Below are 21921 nucleotides of genomic sequence, written 5' to 3'. Positions count from 1 at the left end.
TTCCGTGGCTTACGGAGCCTGCAATGAAGTCGATGGTTGGGTCACACGGCTGCAGCGCCGTCTGCAATGGGCGCATCGAGGCTTAAGCGTGCCCCAATCCAGAAGCGAGAGCACATTTGAACCGCTATCAGAGTCAATAATGACATTCCTGCAGCCTTTCCTGGGAAAGTTGGTGGGCTGCCTAAACAAAGCGCGGTAAAAAAAACACGCGACTTGTGAAGTTCCACACTCACTTTGACTCCGGGCCCCATCACGATTTTAATACATTGGCAGCACGTTTAAATCAATCGGTAATTTTGCTTTAAGTTCACACTACGTCAAGTTTCGGGTTCACATTTCGGGAAGGCTTTCTCACGTAAGAATGTCGACGTTATTTTATTATTTAATGTCAGATGAAAGCATTTGCAGAAAAATCGTCTTCTGAAAAAGACAACTTAATCTTGTGCATGACTACTACAACATGAGGAATGTTCATCTGCTACCATCATTATAATCCCGTCTGTTTTTAAATTGCGTGGATTGCAATCCAGACCGACCTGCCAATTGGTCTAAATCCGCCGATTGGAAGAAAAAAAAAAGGCCTATCCTGGCCTCCAGTTCGGTTCATGAACACATGAACCGACAAGAAAGCGGTCGTGCTGGCCAAACAGCTGCTGATAACCGTTTCGGTTGAAGCGGATGTTTTAAAATTAACGAACAGCATCCGGCACGTCGTCCAAGCCATGGCAAATGTCGCCAACTGAAAACTGCATCTCGGCATGACCATGTTTTTTTTTTCTTTCACCACAAATGAGCGAATTTGGAACAGGAGTTTTAATTAATTCAACTTGGGCGCATCCGAAATGATTCGTGGCAAGAAAGCGGTCGCAGATGTACTACGGAACGGGGCGGGGGTGGGAAGGTTTGTGATGAGTGGGGCTATAGTTTCTGAATGGAGGAGGGCCGGATACCGGGCATGGGCACGGGCATTAGAGTGGCACCCACAGGTTGGCAAGCGAAGACCAGACAGTGGGAGGCTGTAAGAATAGGACCCTGGAGGTGCAGTGGTGGACTGCACCTCCGATTAGCATGGTTGTCTAGGTACAGTACCAAAGAAGTTCAACATACAGCGATGCACAAGCGCCAACATCGATTGCGACACGGACGTTAGGATGAACCCCGAGTGGCCGAGGTTGCCCTTGATCAGAAACGCCAGTGACACATTTGCCTCTCGGACAGCGCAGACTGTGGCCCTGTGAAGGAATCCTTTTGAATGGGGCCATCAAGCTGAGGTTCGTGGCTTGGCGCTTGGTAGCTAAAAGCGACACATTTCTGGGAAGGTCAACCTGGACACATGGCGAGTTGGCAGCCCCTCCTTCTGTCAGCCCCGCCCACATTTGCATCGCCGTGCCCACTTTATAAAACTACATTTTTTTTTATTTCGCCAGGTCCTTAGGCCCACTGAGCTGTACAGCTCTTTTTCAGAAGCGATCTGGCCACAAATAATAGCTTAACGAAGTGGCTTGTCAAGGGGACATATCTCGCAGCCAAATACTCTAAAACACATTATTCTAAATGTGGAGGAACAAACCGGAGGACCCGGAGAAAAATCCACACAACCACGGGGAGAGAGACACGCAAACTCCCAATATACAGCAGGCGTCAGGGTGGGGATCAAACCCACGCCCTCCTGCATACCAGGCGAGGGAGTTAACATCTCCTAGCCACCGTGGCAATCAACCACTCACCCCGCCCACACAGGGAGCGGCCTCCTCCTCACCTCTCCCCAACATCAGAGCCCCACCTCCTGCTCACAGGCCCCGCTCAGTCCTCGACCGGCCAACCCAACCCACTCCTCGGCCAGAGTAGCCCACGCTTTGCTCACGTCGTGAATCAAGGACGAGGCCAGGAAATATTCTTAAACCGTGGACAACATCCGGGATGCCGGGACAGACTTTCTGAATCGCGTCTGTCCGCGCCAAACGAGGACGTTTGCTTGCCTTAGGCAGGGGGGCGGGGGTGCAAATGCAGCAGATGCAGAGACAAGGCTGTTTTTTTTCATGGTGGACACTGCATGAGTTCATACATAAATGTGCAACGCATTATTCCCCGCCCAGCCTGGCCCAATTCCCGAGTCCACTGATTCAGCACTGTCGCGCACCATAAACAAGCAGGGCAGCCAAGGGTTATCGAAAAGGGTGGCGGGGGTGCGGTGTGGTGCGAGGAGGAGGGGGGGGCGGTCATGTGGGGACAAATGTGGGATGTGCATTTTACACGGCGGTCGCTGCAGGCAGACAACACGCACGCACTCACAACGTGCCGGGCCCCCCCCCCCGCCGTGGTTCAACCAGTCGGGCGAGGCGCATCTCTGTCGGAAGCCCTGCAGACGGTGGGGGACAATTCCACGTTTTTTTTTTTTACAAAAAATCAACCACCGTTGATTTGCTCATTTATCGAGCGCGGAGGGACGATGGGCTGGAGTCAACCTTCAACCGGGATTTGGAGGAACGCCCTTCCTGATTGCAACTGAAGCACTCTACCAGTGTCATATTAGGGCAGACTGCAGCGTATCATCCGCACTGCTGAGAAGGTGATTGGCTGCAATCTGCCTACCCTCGAGGACCTGTACACCTCGAGGACCCTGAGGCGAGCGAGGAAGATTGTGGCCGACTCCTCCCACCCTGGACACTCTCTGTTCCAGCTACTTCCCCTCCGGCAGAAGGCTGCGGTCCATCAGGACCAAAACCTCACGCCACAAAAACAGTTTCTTCCCATCCGCTGCTGGCCTCTTCAACAAAGCCAGGGGCTCAAACTGACTTTAACGCTCAAACTGACTTTAACACAATATCTGCACAATGACACCCTGCCATATTTGCACTGTTACCCTATTTGCATTTTTGTAATTTTATATTGTATATTATAGCTATTGTATATTTTAGATTTTATTTTATTCAATTTTTACATACTTTAGCTCCTTATTATTAGTTAGACTTGTACCTTTAGTATAGTTAGACTTGTAAACCACTTATTTAAGATTTAAGATTCCTAAATGTTGAATGCATGCACCTGTCTGTGCGAACTTTCATGGCGAATAAAACCCTTTCTGATTCTGATTCTGAAAGCCAATGGAGCCGTGCACTTTTAAATCTAGATTGAAGACTCATTTCTTCAGAACTGCTTTTTGTGTTTAGTTTGCCGTCCTTCCACCGCACTTCCAATAAGCCTGGTTGGTTACATACGGCGCGAAAGATGTTCAACATACGTACGTACACTTTAGCAAAATAATGGCTATACCTTCAGAACCCGAGCTTATACCTCCAAGCTTACACGCCCTCTAGTGCCGATGACCAAATCACCTGAAATGCACTTCTCATCAGATCTCAGAAGCTAATGAGGGTTTAGCCTGGATAGTGCTTGGATGGGCAACCACCATGCACAAACAGGCGTCGGCTGTTGCGAGGCTATGAAGTCAGTGCAGCAAGATCCATTGTTGTACTGTTTTTCTAGGCTCCCCACTTTCACCAACCCCTACTGACCAGCATGGTGAGAGTATGGCCAAGTAATTATTGTGGACCGCACGGTGCGGCGCGAGGGGCTCTCGTCCAACGGCGGATCAACAAAAAGGGGTCATCCACTCACAACCGCTATGCGTCACTATGCGCTTGTGAGTGGAACTCGGAATGTCGCCTAACGGTCAGCGTATTCCCTACTGGGCTGCTTTGCTAGGCGGTAGCACAGCGCTACGGGGACTCATAATTTAGCCCACACGACACATGGGGTGGAAAATTCTTCCGCAGCATCCACCATGGGCAGTGTTCATCATGGTCAGAAGGTTGAGTGTATACACCATCTGTTTTAGAAATACATTTCCTATTTATTTTTATATTCCATGGATTCGTCCGTTTTTTTTTCTCTCCCCCCGAAACGATATTCTCTCTCAGACATATGATGGTACCAATGAATGACAATTTTCTCGTAAACTGCTACCATGCTATTCCTGCCATCAGATATAATTGTAGTGTAGAGATACAATTGTTTAAGAAAATAATTGATGGCATTTGCTACCCGGGGTGGTGCCGATAAAGCATTTTGGGTCAACGGCTGAGATCCTAGATTTGATATTCAGTAGAAAAATAAACCTATTACAGTACAATATCACATACCTGGCCATGACATATCTACCCTGACTGATTATCTGCAAGTTGAAGGGTGGGTCCCATTCACCGCTGAATTTCGGAACGCACAAGCGGTTCAGCGTTAATTTTATTCGGGAGGCGGAGCGCCGTTGTATTTAAAGACATTGTAATCACCGCAGAGAAGCGTAGCGACACGACCGCACTCTACGATAGCTGACGCCAAACTGTGCCACACGCCCTCCCGCATGGCCTTGTGGGAGCCTCGGTGCCGATAAAAGTTATTTTATTTTAGTCATCGGAATGGGAAAGGGTTAACCACCCACACGGAGGACAGTATTTGTCCATGATGGCGTAAACTGTCATTTTCTCTAGATGTTCATGTTTCTGACCTTTTCGCAAATCACAAACTCACTGCAATTGACAACCCAGGTTTAATCAAAGCCAGCTGTCCGCAATCGAACCCAGGATACCAGCAGTACCTGCTCAGCAGCGCTCTGACCTTGGAGCCACCCGTGCACGTTGCCAAGAGGGAGATTAGAAATGCCCCTTTTCCACCGGCCCACCAGAGCTGCACCAGTGAGGGGCCCTCACGGTATACAGGGGTCGTCGTTATCCGCTGGATATTTGCCAAGCAGAGCCGGAACCCAATGGTGAAATCTGGCCTCGCCACAAGGACGTCCGAATCTGGCTCCGGGCAAAACAGGCTCACGGGTGGTGGCGGAGGTTGGGGATTAATAATGTAATTTTCGTCAGACTAAAACGATGAGCGTGTGACGTCAGCAGCGGCTGGCTCAGGTTTTGAGATGGAGAAAAAACGACCGGGCGTTCTCCTCTGGACCACGCAGGGAGGGCTTGAACAGTGGAACCGTTATAAAGTTCTTCTTGGTTCTTTCGGTAAAGTCACGTAGAATGGAAATAATAAAATAATAAAAATAAAACATAATAAAATAATTCTCACGATGTTTTGGCCACAACGCAAGCAGCCGTCCTCAGGTGAAGAACAGGTCTGTCGGAAAGACAGAAAGACAGCGTCCATTCAGACGCTGTCTTTCCGACAGACCTGTTCTTCACCTGAGGACGGCTGCTTGCGTTGTGGCCAAAACGTCGTGAGAATTATTTTATGTTTTATTTTTATTATTTTATTATTTCCCTTCTACGTGACTTTACCGAAAGAACCAAGAAGATGAATCCCTGCAGTCACGAAAGCTTTAAATCGAAATTTAACGTTATAAAGTTGTTGTTTTTTTGTTTCGGGTTATATCGCGTAAATATAAATGTGTTGTTAAGCCCACCGGTGTGCTGAAGTTGTAACCAATTGGCACATTTTGTTTACGTGACAAACCTTACTAATTGGCTGCGTCGGGTGGTGGTGGCGGGTTTAACGACTCATTTACATTTACGCGATGTAACACGAAAAAAAAAACACCTTCATGACGAATAACATTGGTCGCGAAAGCCCTCCTACTATGCGCCGACGAGTGTCAACACACCCCACGTGGTGGCAGCGGCGGCGGCGGCACTACGTACGTTCACACTCGTTGGCGCTGTCGACGGTGGCCGGTCTCCAGGGCTTCTGGTGGAAGCCGGGGCAGCAGGTTTCACACGACTGCCCACACGTGTTGTGCTGGCACTCGCAGCGCAGTCTACGGAGGAAACAAACAACGGGAGCAACTCCTGATTTAGTTCCCTCCCCCTCCCGGGGTGAGCACCACAATTTGCGCCGCTGGTGTGGGCAGTTCCTGGAATGCAGAATGCTGGGCTAAAGAAAGTCAAACAAAAGTGAACTTCCGTGCAAAGAGCATCGCACGGATCTCATCTCCATTGAGTGGTTATGAGCCTGTGGGTGGAAATTCCATATTTCTATGGTGGGAATCAGTATAAGCAGTCAGCATAAGTTCTATGACCATATCACCTGGAATGCACCTGGCCTTGTCGGATCTCGGAAGCTAAGCAGGTATTTTCCTGGACAGCGCTTGTATAAGTGACCGCCGTGTTCGATCACAGCAAGAGATACTTTAAAGTTACTTCTAAGTAGGCAATCTGGTCACGTCACCATAAAACTTTTTGTTTATTCTTGCAAAAAAACACGTTGATACGCCAACGGCAGTGATGTCACGAGAGCGCACCGAAGAGTGGCTTTAAAGTTATGTTTTAGTCGGGGTGGTCAGGTGGAGCGCTGCTGACAGCGCTCACCCGGAACATCCGAGGACCTGGGTTTGAATCCAGGTCTGAGCCGCTGCCTGTGATTAACCCGGGTGGCTCAAGTGCAAGCGGCTCGATGGTCTCAGCACGGTTACCAAGATGTGTGCGTTGAACTTCTTTCGCACCGTACGTGGCCAACCGTTCTAATCGGATGAGCGGGGGAAGAAAAATAAACTGAACACGAAAAGGAGTTCTAAAGAAATTAGTTTTTAATTGAGATTTAGAAGTGCTCCAGTGGCTTCTTAATATTGGAAGGAAGAGCATTCCAGACTGCGAGGATGACCAATGAATGCACGCAAAAAGCCATCGCGTAAAATGTTGTTCTGCACTTCACAAATGACTATATTCACACTCTGGGGAATAGTGCCTGGACCAGAGGTCACTTGAAGAAGGGATCTCAGAGGTAGCTCTGTGACATCCGCTTCCGTGGGCTGCAATCCAACGTGACGCGGATCCTTCGTCTCGTGAACGTCAAAACAAAAAAGTCAACGTTCGTGTTTTTAATGAAGGAATCTCGTGTCAGACGCAGGTGCGCCCGCCCTCCCCCCTTAAGTGAGCGCGCGATGGGAAGCGTCGGCAGCAGCTGTACTCACAGGTAGGGGTTGTGCGGGTTCCTGGCTCTGCAGGTGTCGGCGTGGCCGTGACACACGCAGCGCCCACCGATGCTGATGTCCTTGATGCTGTAGTAGTACTGCGACAACGGCGGGAGCGTCACTCGCACGCCGCCAAACAGCGTTTCCCGCGCGCGAATTGGCAAGCGTTAGTTGGGCTCCTGGCCGCTTGGGAGACCATCCCCGATGTTTTATCTCGCACTCTAATGTCTACTCTCTCGCAAAAGGATGCCCGTCTCGACGGCCTTTTTTCCCGTCACGAACATTTGAAATTAGCAAATGTCTCGAAACGACCGCATTGCGTAGAGCGGCGGCGCAGTGGTTTGCGCACCCAAAGTTTAATTCGAACATCGGCGGCGGGTAGCATCTGAACGACATCTCCAGTGCCGCCCTTCGCCAACTCACACAGACCACCGCAGGGTGAAATATGGTCAAACAACAGCCATGACCGACACAGCATGGGAAGCAGTGGTTTGACACGGGGCTGTAAACGACTATCACAGTATACCTGCACCGCGCTACAAAAACAATACCACACATTGTTCTCTAAACGCGCGAGGTATTTACGCCGGCTGTGGTGGCGGTCTGCAGCTGTGAACAGGCTCTCTGGGAGGCAAAGGGCCTTGGTGGATCGTGCAGATTTTCGAGAAAGAAAAAAAAATAATTTAAGAAACTCGCTGGCATCCAAAATGGTCAGCAGACGTCAATTCAGCAAATAGGCCCACTTGTGAGGATATGTAAATGTTATTCCCTCATGTTTTTTCGTTGGTAATCTGAGCTCATTCCACCCATGAAATACGCTCCTTTACAAAAGGACTTGTCAAACATTGCAATGCAAGACGAGCCTGATAATGAGGCTTGAGACCTCAAGTGAAGCTTGCCTAAAGAAACGACACTCGAAACATATCACTGGGCCCACGCCATAGGAACATGGAATTTGCAACCACTGGTTCAGGGCAGACAGCAAAAGATGGGTAACTACCCCATGCACATTTGTCCAGGAAAACACTTGGACTTCTGAGTAAAATGCAATAAAGAGATGTTACACGTTTTATTTTAATAGATTCCATGTGTAATATGTCAATGTAGAGCTTGTTGGCCAGTCCACTGTTGGCGGTGGACCTCCCCACGCCTGCCTGATTGTGAGGATCATCTGACCAATAATTATGAAACCATTTATAATTTTAATGTAATAAAGGTTTTTGAGTTAGATCGCGTAAGTATAAATGCGTCGCAACCTTCCACCACCTGACACAGCCAATCAATAAAAAATGTGTCACGTTGACAGAACGCCAATTAGTTACTTCTTCAGCCCACCGGTGTGTTTGAAGAGTGAATCCACAACATTTAGAATTTGAGTACGACGTTTCACTTGTAATTACATCCAGCATCTTCGGGCGATTTGTCAGAAATGTAACAATTTGAACATTTGAATATGCATATTTATATACTCTCAGAGAGAACGCCCTGCGGGAAGGGGGGGGGGGCAGGCGGGTGGGTGGTGGGGGGGGTGACCTCGAGCAACGAAAACTGTGACGTGGATGTACGCGGGGGAGGGATGATCATCGACGACGGAGGACGGGGGAATGGGAGCGGCAGACTTGAATCAAAAGAACGTTGTTAGATAACCTTTATAAACACCCCCCCCCACCGCCGCTCTTACATCCCTCGGGCCGAGTGGCCCCCCACTCAAAGCCCTCCACGCGTAGCTCCTCGCCCTCCGATGTGAACCATCCCCCCCCCAGTCCTCCTCCTCTATCCCCACCCCCCACGTGTTCATTTTAAGATGCCAACCATGAGCCCCCCCCCCCTTCCCCCCCGCGGTAACCGGGAACACGCCTGACCTGTCCCCCCGCGACGCCGTGACGTTTTACTAGGAATGCGAATCAATGAGCAAATGTGAACAGGAGAGAGTACGAACGGAGCGGTGGCCCGAGGAATGGAACTCGTCCGAGAGGATCGTGAGAACTGGTAGGACTTGGGGAGGCATTCATCCAGCAGTGGAGTTACGATAGCTGCTGATGCTGCTGCTGATGATGATGATCTAGTCCCCCGTATAAAAGTTAGCGTTGGGTGGTGTGCATTAGCCAGTTGTGGAAATTCCACAGTCGCATGCTAGAGAAAACTACTGTTGCCTTCCTGAGAATAGGTACTCATTTGTAATGAAACTACCGCATTCAACCGATCTTAAAGTACAAACAAATGCTACCTCTACTGATTTTACTTCAGGAGCTTTTGGGCTGACGGTGTGGAGGCGAGATGTTAACTCGCTGGCCTGGTATGTAGTTGGTCGTGGGTTCTATCCCAACCCTGAAGCCCATTGTATAGGTTGGCGTTCGCCTGTTCTCCCCGTGGTTGCGAGGATTTCTCTCCCGGTACTCCAGTTTCACCCTCCACATTAAGAATCAACGTGCTTTTAAAGTGTTTGACTGCTATACATTTCCACATGATAAGCCACTGCGATGAGCTATCATTTGTGACCAGGTCGCTTCTGGAAAATAACTAAGATGCCAACCATGAGCCCTGACGGTGTGGAGGCGAGATGTTAACTCGCTGGCCTGGTATGTAGTTGGTCGTGGGTTCTATCCCAACCCTGACGCCCATTGTATAGGTTGGCGTTCGCCTGTTCTCCCTGTGGTCGCGTGGATTTCTCTCCCGGTACTCCAGTTTCACCCTCCACATTAAGAATCAACCTGCTTTTAGAGTGTTTGACTGCTATACATTTCCACGTGATAAGCCACTGCGATGAGCTATCATTTGTGACCAGGTCGCTTCTGGAAAATAACTACATAGCTCATTACGTGGTCAAGTTAGAAATAGTTTGTAAATGTTGTGGGTTTACTGCCGAAGTAGTAACGAATCGGCACGTTCTGTTTACGTGACAAACCTCACTAATTGGCTGTGTCCGTTGGAGATGGGTTTAACACCACATTTATATTTAGGCGATCTAACTCAAAGGAAAAAACCTCTATTAGGGCAACTCCAGTTCGAATCTCGTTCAATCAAAGTCCCTTTTTACGTGAACAATCCTCTTGGCTATCTACTGCTGGATGAGGGGCCCCCTGCACACCGTGCGGCTCATGCGGATTGTTATTTCCCTCACACTGGTCTGTGCGGGTCGGTGAAGGCGGGGAGCATAGAAGTACAGTAGATCAATGAACGGTGCTGCACTGCACAACGTAGCCCCCCCGCGGCAGCTGACAGTCACCTGTCGTCATTCAAGGTCAAGTGGTCACCAATCCGAGCGGTCGGGTGGTGGTGGATTTTAACGGCACATTCATATTTACGCGATCTAACCCTAAAAAAATAAATTTTGTTCCGAAACATCACTTTAGTTTTAAGTTCAAGGAGAGCCACGAAAGACCGCGTCGACCTTCACGTACGAGGGACAACGACGACGGACCGATGGGCCCGGGCCCGGGGCTTACCCTGCGCGTCACCGTCGGGTCCCGCTGCGCCTTGGCCATCAGGTGACCCAGCAGCGTGTTGGTCCTCAGGAAGCGCAGCCGCACGTTGGTGGCCTTGGTGAAGTCGCGCAGCACCTCTGAGTAGGAGAAGTTCGTGGAACCGGGCCGCCCATTGACGAGCGAGATGACGACCTGGTGGGTGGGTGGGTGGTTGGGGGGGGATGCGACGGCACGACGCGGACGGGGGCGTTGGCGTCGCAACTTGCTCGGGAATCGGATCAACGCGAGGTCAGGGGCTCATCCGACGCCAGTGGCGAGACGAAGACGAGACGACGGGAGAGGAGGACCGGACGACCTGGGGAGGGGTTCTCTCCGGTGGTCCCCCGCCGCTGCTCTGAGCCCTCCACGGCACCCGCCCCTCCGTGGCTTTTCACGCCCCCGATCGGACTCGTCGGCCATCTCCGAAACTCCCCGCAAAAAACAGCCCCCAACCCTGCCATGGTTCTCGTCGATTGACACGGACGAACGACGCAATAACGCCACCGCCACAAGTCGCGCCGTGTAGTTGTATCTTCAGATGCTTTACGAACGCAAGGATGCTGCTTAACTACACAGGTCGGTGTGGGTCGGTGCAAACGGGCAGCATAGACAGAGGAGCATAGTACGCTACAACATTTAGCGGAAACGGTCTCTGCTGGTAATGTAGCATCGCAGTAGCCTGCAGGCACTGTCCAGGCTTAGCCTGAGGCAAGGCCCAATCTCTCAATGGGATGAATTCCTGCTCGAGTCTCACAAAGCGGCAGAATAATATTTGCCAAAGCCTATTGCGATTTGACAACCAGTAAAGGAATAATAACAATCGCACTAATCTAGTTTGCCGTTATTCCTTTCATTGACACGCACGGATTTGGAGCCCTTGACTGCATTTCATGAGAATTATTATCGCAACGTAAACAATAATGATGTTTAGTTTGTTGCAGCGTCGTTGATGCAAGTTGCATCTCGCAACCACTGAGGAAGCACAGACAAAGCCAGGCAGTGAGCTGGCACGAACAACAATTGCCCGAGCTCTGCAGTCCTTTAGATATTCAAGTATTTTCATCATTACCCAGTGATATCCGAACCTATCCATGCTCTTCTCTAAGTCGACTCCGCCCTAACTAAGTACCTGGTGCGGCGTGTAAACATCAGCACTGGGGGAGACAGTATTCTGGCCACACCACCCCCTCGCGTGCAATGCCTGACTCAATAGGTGCTCGCTAACATCGCTTGCCCCAACAACCTATGTAGACTATGCACGTGCGTATGTAGGTAGCACTTTAACGGTTGGCGCGCGCCCGTTTACCGTGGACGCTTTGCGCTCCCGCTTGCTGCTGGAGGACGCACGGGCGTGCACAGTGACGCACGCACGCGCGTGTGTGTGTGTTCGCGTGTGTGCGTGTGTTCGTTCGCGTGCGTGCGTTTTCACTTCCCAGTGCCCCATTGTGTGCGGGGGCGATTGGTCAACGCCCCACGGTTGTGTTGAGGTTCCAACACAACCGTGGGGGGGGGGGGGTGTTGGCGAGTGGGAGCCGCGCGACCACGCACCACTAACAATGCGCACGCGCGCGCGGGGGGGGGGGGGATGCAGCTGCTGAGAGGGCTTTTGAAATCTCCTGGAAGCGGATGGGAGGATCGTTCAGTCACTGCATGTGGAGCGGTGTGTGGTCGAGGGGAGGCCCCGGGAGCAGAGGCCATCCGTAGAAAGAATTGTTCGGTCGTGTCACAGCGTTGGCCAGATTATTCGACGCGCATTTATTTATGTACTCGTTTATATGCGCACTGCCGCGCGGTGTGATGGGTCGTCACGTCGGCCTTGCAATCCGGAGGTCGCAGGTTCGATTCAATCTCCCGGCGTGGCAGTCGGACAAAATGAGGCACGCAGTGTGAGTATGAACACCGGCGCATGTGAGCTGACTGGCAGGTCGCGTGCGGTGCTTTAGAGTGTGGGCACTCCCACCCCTTTCAGAGTCGAGTCAATTTAGATCTTTTTTTGTTTGCACGCACGGTGAATAATCACTGCTGCCCTGAAAAAATACTGCTGCGGCTAATCAGAGTCGGTATTGGGGCCCCAGGCTATGGGGCAGTGGGAGTGTTATCAGTTGAAGTTGATTTTGTTCAAGCAGGTGAGGAGTCAAGAGAGCAGGACGAGTCTCAATGGCATTGGTCTGGCAGTAGTGGACAACGATTGCCATGCATATCCCAATCGAGCAATTTGCGGGTAAGTTTCCCGAAATTTGGCAAATGAGTGTGGCCATAACCATGACAGGGAGAAAGGGGTGACGAGGGAGGGTTAGGGCTAGAGTATGAGGTTAGGGCTATGGACTCACCGAAGCCATACACCAGATAGCAGCTGTATTGCGTAAAGCGACGTGAAATGAAAAATACGAGCACAGAAACCCCCCGCCCCCCTCCCGTCGTGGAGCGTACCTCTCCATCCTCCAGCGGCACAATCCTGGAGTACTCCGTGGTGCAGATGACGTCGTCGTCGTTGCGGATTTTCTCGAGGGTCTTCGCTCCAAACAGCTCCCAGCAGTCCGTCTTTGAAGCTGCGGGTGGGGGGGGGCGGCAACGCACGCTCAACGAGCGAAGACGCCGCGCCGCTGACGGCCGGTGCTGCTCGCGTGGAGCCCTCTCGCGCTTGGGCCACAGGCAGTGATGGACGGTGGCTCTGGCGAGGACCCTTTGAGATTATTCTTCACGTGAGTCGTCAAGAAAAGGGTCCCTTTTAAAGTGATGTGTTTTTTTCCCAACCGCTGAACGCCGTCAAAACTCGTTTCCACACACACACACGTGGCTCCACCACCCTCGCCCATTCAAAAAAACGGAACTCTTCCGAACTCGCGCTACCTGCCGAGATGCCATCAAATGTGTTTGCGTGGTGCGATTGCTCACTCTGATTAGCCACTGCAAACGGAACGCAGTGGTGTTTGACGTCAGCCTCTATTATCCATTCGGCCGGCGAGCAATCGCCAAGCTATGCGTACGGTATGCATGCGTGTATGTTGAACCTCTTTCGCACCGCACGTAGCCAACCGTGCTAATCGGAGGTAGCGTCCCTCGGTGGCCGTGCGTCGCTCCCGTAGACCTCCGCTGATCTGAGGTCGGTGGACATCCATCGCCAAAGGTTTGAACGGTGCCACAGCTGCCGTGCCGGTTCGTTTAACGAAGACCCTAATCCAACGGTGGAGGTTGGTCGGCCGCACACTGCGCCACCCAGAAACCAGTCCAGCGAGGGCCGCGTCACCCGCCGACCTCCGTCGCCCCTGGGCGGCGCGAGCGCGGGAGCGCCTCGTTCCTTTACACGCGTGGCGAGTTTCACCGCTCAATGCGAGCGTGGCGCGGTGGCCCGTCCCCTATCGGTGGTGCCGAGCCAGCGATGGAAACTCCTCATTCCACATGGCGGGGACCAGCCCTCTCCGTTTTTCAGACGCTGGTGACTTGACGACAATTACGAGCTATGGAGAAGGGCCACTGCCTGAAACGTCACCAATTCAAGATATTTGTTTTTATCCCTTAATGGTCACAGTGTCATCGACGAATATGCTGAGGAGTGTTTTTGTATATTCTTGGTTCTTTCGGTAAAGTCACGTCGATAGAAATTTTTTTTTATAAATAATAAATTGAAAATAATATTTTAAAAAACCCACGACGTTTCGATCGCGACACAAGCGGTCTTCATCGGGTGTGACTTTACCGAAAGAACCAAGAATAGGAATTCCTGCAGTCAGGAAAGTTTCAAGTCAAAATGTAACCGCCTCTACAAGGAGTGTTTTGATTTTGTTCTATGTGCTTGGGCACCACTGCCAACGTGGCATCACCAAGCAATTTGCTTCATGTGGATGAGGCCACGTGCAAATTACGTCAGAAGTAGATCTATGAATTTCCACGTGTCATCCCCCCGATTATGCTCCTCCAAAATTATTGCATTGTCCGTCAAACTCATTCATCAGCGACTACCCTTGAAAGGAAAAGTAGACACTAGGTGACGTTTTGAGCAACGACCCTCCTTCCTCGCTGATGCTTGCCGTGCTTCTGCACCACTGCAGCAGCAGCAGAAGCAAAAGCGTCACCAAACACAATTGTTGTATATTTTGCCGCCGCACACATACGACTCATCTCACAAAGGCCACACGGTGGACGGGCGGCCGAGTGGACCTCTTACTGGAATTTCAAACTCGTAACCTTCTCATTACATGCCGATGCAAAGACAAAGATCCCCTGTATAGCCTTGACTGGACTGTTGGGGCAAGTGCTGCTAGCGGGCACTTATGAAGAGTGGGTGGCCAGCACCACGCTCGGCCGCTTTTCTCTCACCGTCACTCACATCCAGATGCGATCACCGGAAACATAAAAACACGTTTCCTTTGGTCTATCGCCGATTAGTTAGCAAACTCTTTGATTCAATTGACTGTGTTGCAGTCACCCATGCTCTTATCAGATACGGCGTTACAAAAAAACACTAGCAGACATAATCCGTACAACAATCTACTCAGAGGGGGCTGATAAACCCGGGTCCCATGAAGAACACTGCAAACAGCTCTGAGATCAAAGGAGGCATCCGATTGAGACACAATCACTGCATCAGCTCTGGGGAGTGTGTTGCTGGCGAAGACAATTGGAGCAATAACGTTCCCTGAACAGAGGGAAAACTCAGCAATGCAAGGGTGGACACGTGACTGGGTCACGCAAAGGTCACAGTGCTGAGCTGCCACCACTGAGAACCGAGGATCGGATCCGGGCAGTGTCCTATGATTAAACTGGGTTTTTTTTTTACATAAAATATGTTGTATTCCACATCCTCCCACGCATCATACATTGCCACATCCTGACGTTCTGGACGGCATTACCAGGGACAACGACGGTATCAGGAACAACAGACTCAGCAGAGCAGGTGGGGGGGAAAAGAGGGATTTTATTTGGGGAAGGTCATTGCCTTTCTGAGCTGAAGTGGACCTGGTTGATGGTCTCAGCCCTGTGGCAATGACGGCAAAAACATTTCCATCAATTATCATTATTCGCTTTTATCATAAAATTTCGTAGAGTCGTCATTGATATTGTTATGATCAGCTTTCTATATTCTTGGTTCTTTCGGTAACGTCACATAGATAGAAAACTAAAAATCTAAATTAAAAGCAAATAGTCCAAATCATGCTTTCTACTTTACTAAGATTTTATTGATAATTGCGAGTGTAGTTGTATTTTTATGTACGGCGCTTTGAGATTTTACTTCAATATGAAAGGCGCTTTATAACATAGACGTTATTATCATCGCGTTAAATGTGGTTCAATTCCAGCTCTGAGGATTAAAAATATCGGTTTGGCTTTCATGTGACGAATGGACAGGAAGTGCCACCCTCTCCTGCGCATGGACCCAGGGGCCACTTGGAGGGATCTCAGAGGTAACTCCGAGATACATCCGCTTCCGTAGGCCGATATCCACCACAAAGGGTCTGCACTGCTCCAAGAAAGGATCCGAAAAGAGAATCTCGTGAAATGACGGCGATTGGCACGATTGGGATAAAAATAGCTGGAATTTAGCCAAGTGAATTATATGAAGACCAGGCTAATGCCATTAACTCACTCCAATTTGATAGCCATGTGTTAACCACAGGTGGCTGTCTGGTTCCACCTTCATTCATTATTCCCATCTACATTTCTACCAATATCCACCGATTCAAAATTACTTTTATCATCTACAAAGGCGAAGGCATATCATGCATGGTATTTCATATTCATTGGCCGACAACCATTGGGGGATATGGAAATGGACACTCACAAGCGAAGTACTGCCACGGAGCGTACGACTGCCCAAAATCCGTGGAGCGTTCCAGCACCCACAGGTCCGGCCTTGGCGAGTTGGCAAACTTGATGAGCACGTAGGCCACGTGGTAGAGCTGCAACACAGGAGGACAAAGGTGGCAAATATCATCAGCGGGCACCCTCAACGCCGCACTCCATTAACCGGCGAGTCACTCAAGGAGGCCCAACGTACGTGCGCTCTCTTTCTCGTGGCCGTAAAAGAGCGACTGGCAAAACATCGTAAATGGCACTCATCGGGCCTGGCAATCCATTCCGATGGTATTACGGGTTGCTTAATGTGTAGCGTTCGTTAAAAATAGGGTTACACATTTATCGCGTGCAGTTTACTGAGGTTCAGAGGCACGAGAAACAACAGATAAGCGGGGAAAGGCAGCCAGAATTTGGCGGCATGAATTGCCTGAGTTTCCGCGACCTTCAAATCGAGACGTTTGGCCAAACTCCACGAATGAGGAAACCGGAGTACGAGGAAAAAAAAACCTCGCGTGCGAAGGGTGCAACACTCCATCATCCCCCTACAGATGTAAACAGACGGGAGATTAGTCCACTTGCTGTACCGCCATCTCCTGGCATGCCAGGGTATGGTGGCCTCGGCGCTTACGAGAAGGGAGCTTCACGACATTTGTACGGCGATCCGCCAACCCTCGCTGCATCCACAGTGCTGGATTACAGACCACGAGTGAAGCCAACCCAGCCCGAGCTGGCAGTCGAAATTCCACTTCGCCACATTCACGAAAAGGGCAACTCTAGTTTAACACGTAGGCTTTCGTGGCCAATATTATCCATGACGGGTTTTTTTTGGGGTTAGATCACGTAAATAATATAAATGTGTTGTTTTAACCTGTCGCTACTCTCCAACACACCAGGTGTGCTGAAGCAGTAACTAATTGGCACGTTATGTTTAGGTGACAAACGTTACTAATTGGCTGTGTCGGTTGGTGGTGGGTTTAACACCACATTTATATTTAGGCGATCTAACCCCAAAAAAAACCTCTATAAGGGCAACTCCAGTTCAAAACTCGTTCAATCAAAGTTCCTTTTTACATGAACAATCCTTGTGGCTATCTACTGCTGGATGAGGGGCCCCCCTCCAAGCCATGCGGCTCATGGGGATTGTTATTGCTCTCACACTGGTCTGTGTGGGTTGGTGAAGGCGGGGAGCATAGAAGTACAGTAGAACGATGGACGGTGCTGCACTGCACAACTCAGCTGACAACGTAGCCCCCAGGGCAGCTGACAGCACCTGTTGTTACGGTGGCGGTTACCCATCCGAGCGCTATCCAGGCTCAAATCCTGCTTAGCTCCCGGGATGTGCCGGAATTGGGTGCGTTCCAGGTGATTTGGTCACGGGGCGTTTGCAAAAACAATGAAGGTTAAATTGAGATATCGTACAGCAGGCCTCACGGGCATAACGATGGCGACACAGTCTGCAAGTCAGCGAATCTGTTCGATCATTACCTGTGGCGGGATCATCCGGATCGTTTCACATTGATGTCTGTGCATACTCACCGGGGTTTCATTAGTCCCTTCACCTCACTCGGGTCAGTGACTCAGACACATTCTACCACTTCACCCCCTTCTACGTTACGAGAATAAAGACTACCCCATTCACGTGCTCTGCTTCGACTGTGTTTTTTGTATTATATGGCGTAGGACAATCGGTTTCAAAGACAATGCATAGATTATCAGAGCATGTGTGTTTGAATTATTTTTCCACAAGTACGTGTGGTCAATGCAGACTTGACGCCTTGCAAAAAAGGTATCCATTTGGTGTTTGAACATCCTAGCGCCTCTCAAGTTTCAATTGCCAGAAAGGGTAAAAACACATTATTTTCAACGTCTTGAACCTGGCAAAAAATGTCCCAAAGATAGCAGGGATGCACGTATGTCGAACCTCCTTCGTACGTGGCCAACGGCGCTAATCGGAGGTGCAGTGTGTGCGTCCCACCACGGGGGGTGATACTGTGCTGTGTGTCATCTGCTTGACTTTTGTTGCGAGGTTACATGAACAACTGAAGCGTGCCTCTTGTTGAAGGTCGGTCGGCCAAAACATCGTCTCCCGTCTTTGGGAACGATGCGAGGGGCGCCTTCACGACGAAGACCCTCCCGAGATGCATGTCATGTTTAAAAGTTTTCATCGTCGTCGGTCAATCCACTGCTGGATGAGGGCATTCCCCGCCCCCCACTCCCCCACCAAAGCTACTTGTCACAACCCCACGATGTGACTGTAATCATCCACATTGGTGGGTCGCGTTCCATCGATCACTTATTAACTCTGGGGTGTGCTTACAGTCACACGAGCGCCCACACACGCCTCGCTGTGTGTGGGGGTGACACCAGCCAGCACGGCTCGGCAGGCAGCTCCACGCGGCTCAGAGGTCACCGCCGCCTAGCTGTTAACCGCTCAGAGCCTGAGTTTGAATCCAGGTCAACCGCCTGTGATTAAACTGGGTTCTCACGTGAAGCGGCGAGTGTATGGTCTCGGCCTAAACAGCAGTGAATGCGCAAAATAAACAGCGCATGAAATTTGATTCCGTGCAAAATTTGGCTAAAGTCCACGACAAACATTTCCCTTTGGTGGCAGGGGAGTGGTAAAGTGCAATTGCCTTCTGTGCGAACTTCTTTCGCACCGAACGTAGCCAACCGTCACTCGAAGGGAACTCAGAAGTAGCCCAGTGACATCTGCTTCAGTGGGGCCGTTGTTGAACAAGGAGGTTGTGAACCTCTCTGCGTGAGAGATCCAAGTGAGTTTCAAGTTCAACTTTAATGACATGGCCAATTTTATTTAATCTTGATTTGAAGCTTTCGTGACTGCAGGAATCCATACTCTTTGGTTCTTTCGGTAAAGTCCCATAGGTAGAAACTAAAATGAATCACGACCAAGCATGTTGCTTTCCCATCGCTTGTGTTGCTCCCGAAACGTCGTGATTAAATTGTATTTAGTTTAACCAGGTGAGAACTCAAGAGACGAGTCTCAATTGCAAAGATGAGTGACCCGGCCCGCCAAAAAAAAACAGAGTAAATAAAAACTAAGTGGAGTGATCAAACGAACAAGTACTTTGCCCAAATAGGGATCAAAACAGGGAAAGATATTGCAAACAACATTGGCCGTCGTGCCCACGCACGCCCGCGATCGACGAGACGGCAGGCTTGGTGGCGCCCACAAAGACCGTGCCCACAAAGCGCAACGCCCGCCCGCCATGCAGAGAGACGCCTGCAGGAGGAGGCAGTACAGCAAGTAGGCTACCGACGGGCCCCTCTATCTGTGTAGTTGCTTTCATTGTGATCGTACTCCCACGATGCACGCGAGTTTCTCCCGTGGCTCGGCTAAAGAGGGCGGTGTAAGGAGAGGCCCCGAAAAGAGGGTGCCACGGGCTCCAGGGACACCGCACGGCTTCTTCGGTCTCTCACCGGCGTGGCGCGACACTTGGCGGCGTGCGGAGTTTCAGCGGAGGAGCCTATTTGGGATTATTGCGGTCGAAATGGACCGAGCAATGGCCACTTACGAGCCGTGTTCAAGGTTCGAAGGGGGTTTCTGAAATCGAGATATTTCGGAACGGCGATAACTGGCGCTGTGTCCAAATGCGCACTTGCTATTGACGCCTCTTGTTCTCACACGCACGTGCTTTGTGTGTACGACCGTTAAATACCTCTTTTGCAATATTCCTGAAGGACATCGACATTCTCTGCGATGTTCATGTTTTTGTCTTTCATTTTGTTGTTTTCGCTGCTGTGCTCACGCGCCACTCAACACACAAGATGGACCTTCGTGTCCACGCACGTGGACGTTGCACTTTAAATCACGCCTGCGATTTAAAGTGTGTCGATCAACGGCAGTGCCGGAATAAAGGTCCGCGGTTCGCTCTTGAAAAACTCACACCAGCAAAACTCCATCTATTCACCCGATGGGAATTTGCTTTATATTGGAGACAATGACTCTACACGTGAGATAGACATGTGGCGGTTCCCACATTCCCTCCGTCATCTCCTCGGACGCTCTCCGCTATCGGCAGAGCTGCCTGTATATCGAGGGCGTGGAACCAAACAGAGAGAAAGCCCTCCACACCGAGCCCTCCACACCGAGCCCATCCTACCGAGCCCTCCCCCCACCGAACCCTCAAATCCGTCGCTCCATTGTACCCCGTGCCGGGCACCAGTGAATGGCGCGCACAACAGGCGGAGAAAAAAAAACCCAACGCTTTAAATCCCGATAAGATCGGTACAGCGACGAAAGTTGCATCCAGCATGAGAGGGAAAACTTGGAACAGCCTCCCCCTTTTGAGTTTGAGCCACCACCACCACCACCATCTCCTCAATCCCCTGCCCCCCCCTCGCCCCCCACTATTAAATCCATCTGATAAGTCCCCTCCCCAGGCCACATGCCGGACCACATTCCGATCCTGAAACAAGCCCTCCTTGAGGAAGGGCAGAAACGTGGAGCCGAGAGGGCGAGCGAGCAGAAGGAGCGGGCGGGTGCAGCGCGTCAACCCCGCAACGCCACGAGGCACACGGTGGGGATCCCGGCTGTGGATCGGAGCGGTGAATCGGAGCGGTGGATCGGAGCGGTGGATCGGAGCGGTGGATCGGAACGGTGGATCGGAGCGGTGGATCAGAGCGGTGGATCGGAGTGGTGGATCGGAGCGGTGGATCTGAGCGGTGGATCAGAGCGCAGCGCCACTTCAATTCCAGCTGCGTCGCTCGTCCCATCAGACAGCCCCCCCACCGCCCACCCCTACCCCGCCACCCCCCCCCCCCCCTTATCAATGAACCACAAAGCATTCCTCCCGACAGGTGACAGCTACTCTGGCAAACAGAGAGACCATTCAGCTCCAGTTAATGCACCAGAATGACCGGTTCCTTTTTTTTTTAAGACGTTGTGGGCAATGGGGGGGGGGGGGGCGGCGGAGAGTGATGCGCGAGTGTCTGGAAACTCCGCGGCCGCCGCTGCTCAGTGTCTGCGCATACAGTACGCGCAGGTAGCGCCAATAACGCCGTGCCCTCGAAAATTAAATGAACAAAATAATATATCAGACAGGTGACATTTCGGGCCACGGCCCTCCTCCTTCACGGCACATCGATAGAAGAAGTGGTCCACTGCCACGAAACGTAGACTGTAACTTTCCTTCTTCAGGCAGTTTCTTCTCGCATGGGGCAATGTGTCCGAGCGCTAAACGCCAACGTCTGCCACCCACGAACGGACGAGAGAGTCAGGTCGCACTCCGTTCTCTTCGCGATCGGAGGCGGCGGTCATCGGCGAGCGCGCTCTCGTTGCGCTTCAAGGTGGCTTCGTCGCCGTGCTTGCCGCCCACCCCCCCCCCCCCCCAACCGCTGCCCACGCTCTGTCCACCCGACATCGGCACGGGAAAAAACCCCGCCGACCAAACCCCGCCGGCTAAAACACCGCTCCATCCTCCGGCGCGCCGCGCCAGCGGGGGGCCCCTAAACCCCCCCCCCCCCCGCCGTTGGCACGGCAAGGGGCGCACGGATTATCCTCCGCGTCCGAGGCCGCTCCGCCTGACGCACGACGCTCCAAAGCGATGCTTTGCTCAGCCCGCGGCTTAACGTGGCCACGGGCACGGCGCGGCAGCGCCTTCGAGCCGCACGCGATCGCGGAGGGGCGAGCGAGCGAGGGCCGCAGCCGAGACCCTGACCCCCACGCCCCCCGCCGGATGAAGGCCTTTGCCCCCAAGAGCCGCCGCGATCATCTCGCGGGTTTCCGTGACGGCC

At 51.5% G+C, this 21921-nt stretch overlaps 1 protein-coding gene across 1 annotated transcript in view; it reads right to left on the bottom strand.

Moving 5' to 3' along the window:
• Positions 1-21921, bottom strand: part of LAMA5 (laminin subunit alpha 5) — a 202859-nt gene that overhangs the window by 143938 nt on the left and 37000 nt on the right. Inside the window, exons 3-7 of the mRNA XM_078866275.1 lie at positions 16154-16271; positions 12805-12923; positions 10357-10527; positions 6911-7008; positions 5643-5758 (exon numbers count right to left, since the gene is read on the bottom strand). Of these exons, the coding sequence (XP_078722401.1) occupies positions 5643-5758; positions 6911-7008; positions 10357-10527; positions 12805-12923; positions 16154-16271 (622 nt within the window). The remainder of the gene's footprint in view (positions 1-5642; positions 5759-6910; positions 7009-10356; positions 10528-12804; positions 12924-16153; positions 16272-21921) is intronic.

The sequence above is a fragment of the Lampetra fluviatilis genome, chromosome 22 (genome assembly GCF_964198595.1).
Source record: "Lampetra fluviatilis chromosome 22, kcLamFluv1.1, whole genome shotgun sequence".
Classification (NCBI taxonomy): Eukaryota; Metazoa; Chordata; class Hyperoartia; order Petromyzontiformes; family Petromyzontidae; genus Lampetra; species Lampetra fluviatilis.
The sequence above is the reverse complement of the archived record's forward strand: the minus strand, read 5'-3'. Positions and strand labels throughout refer to the sequence as shown.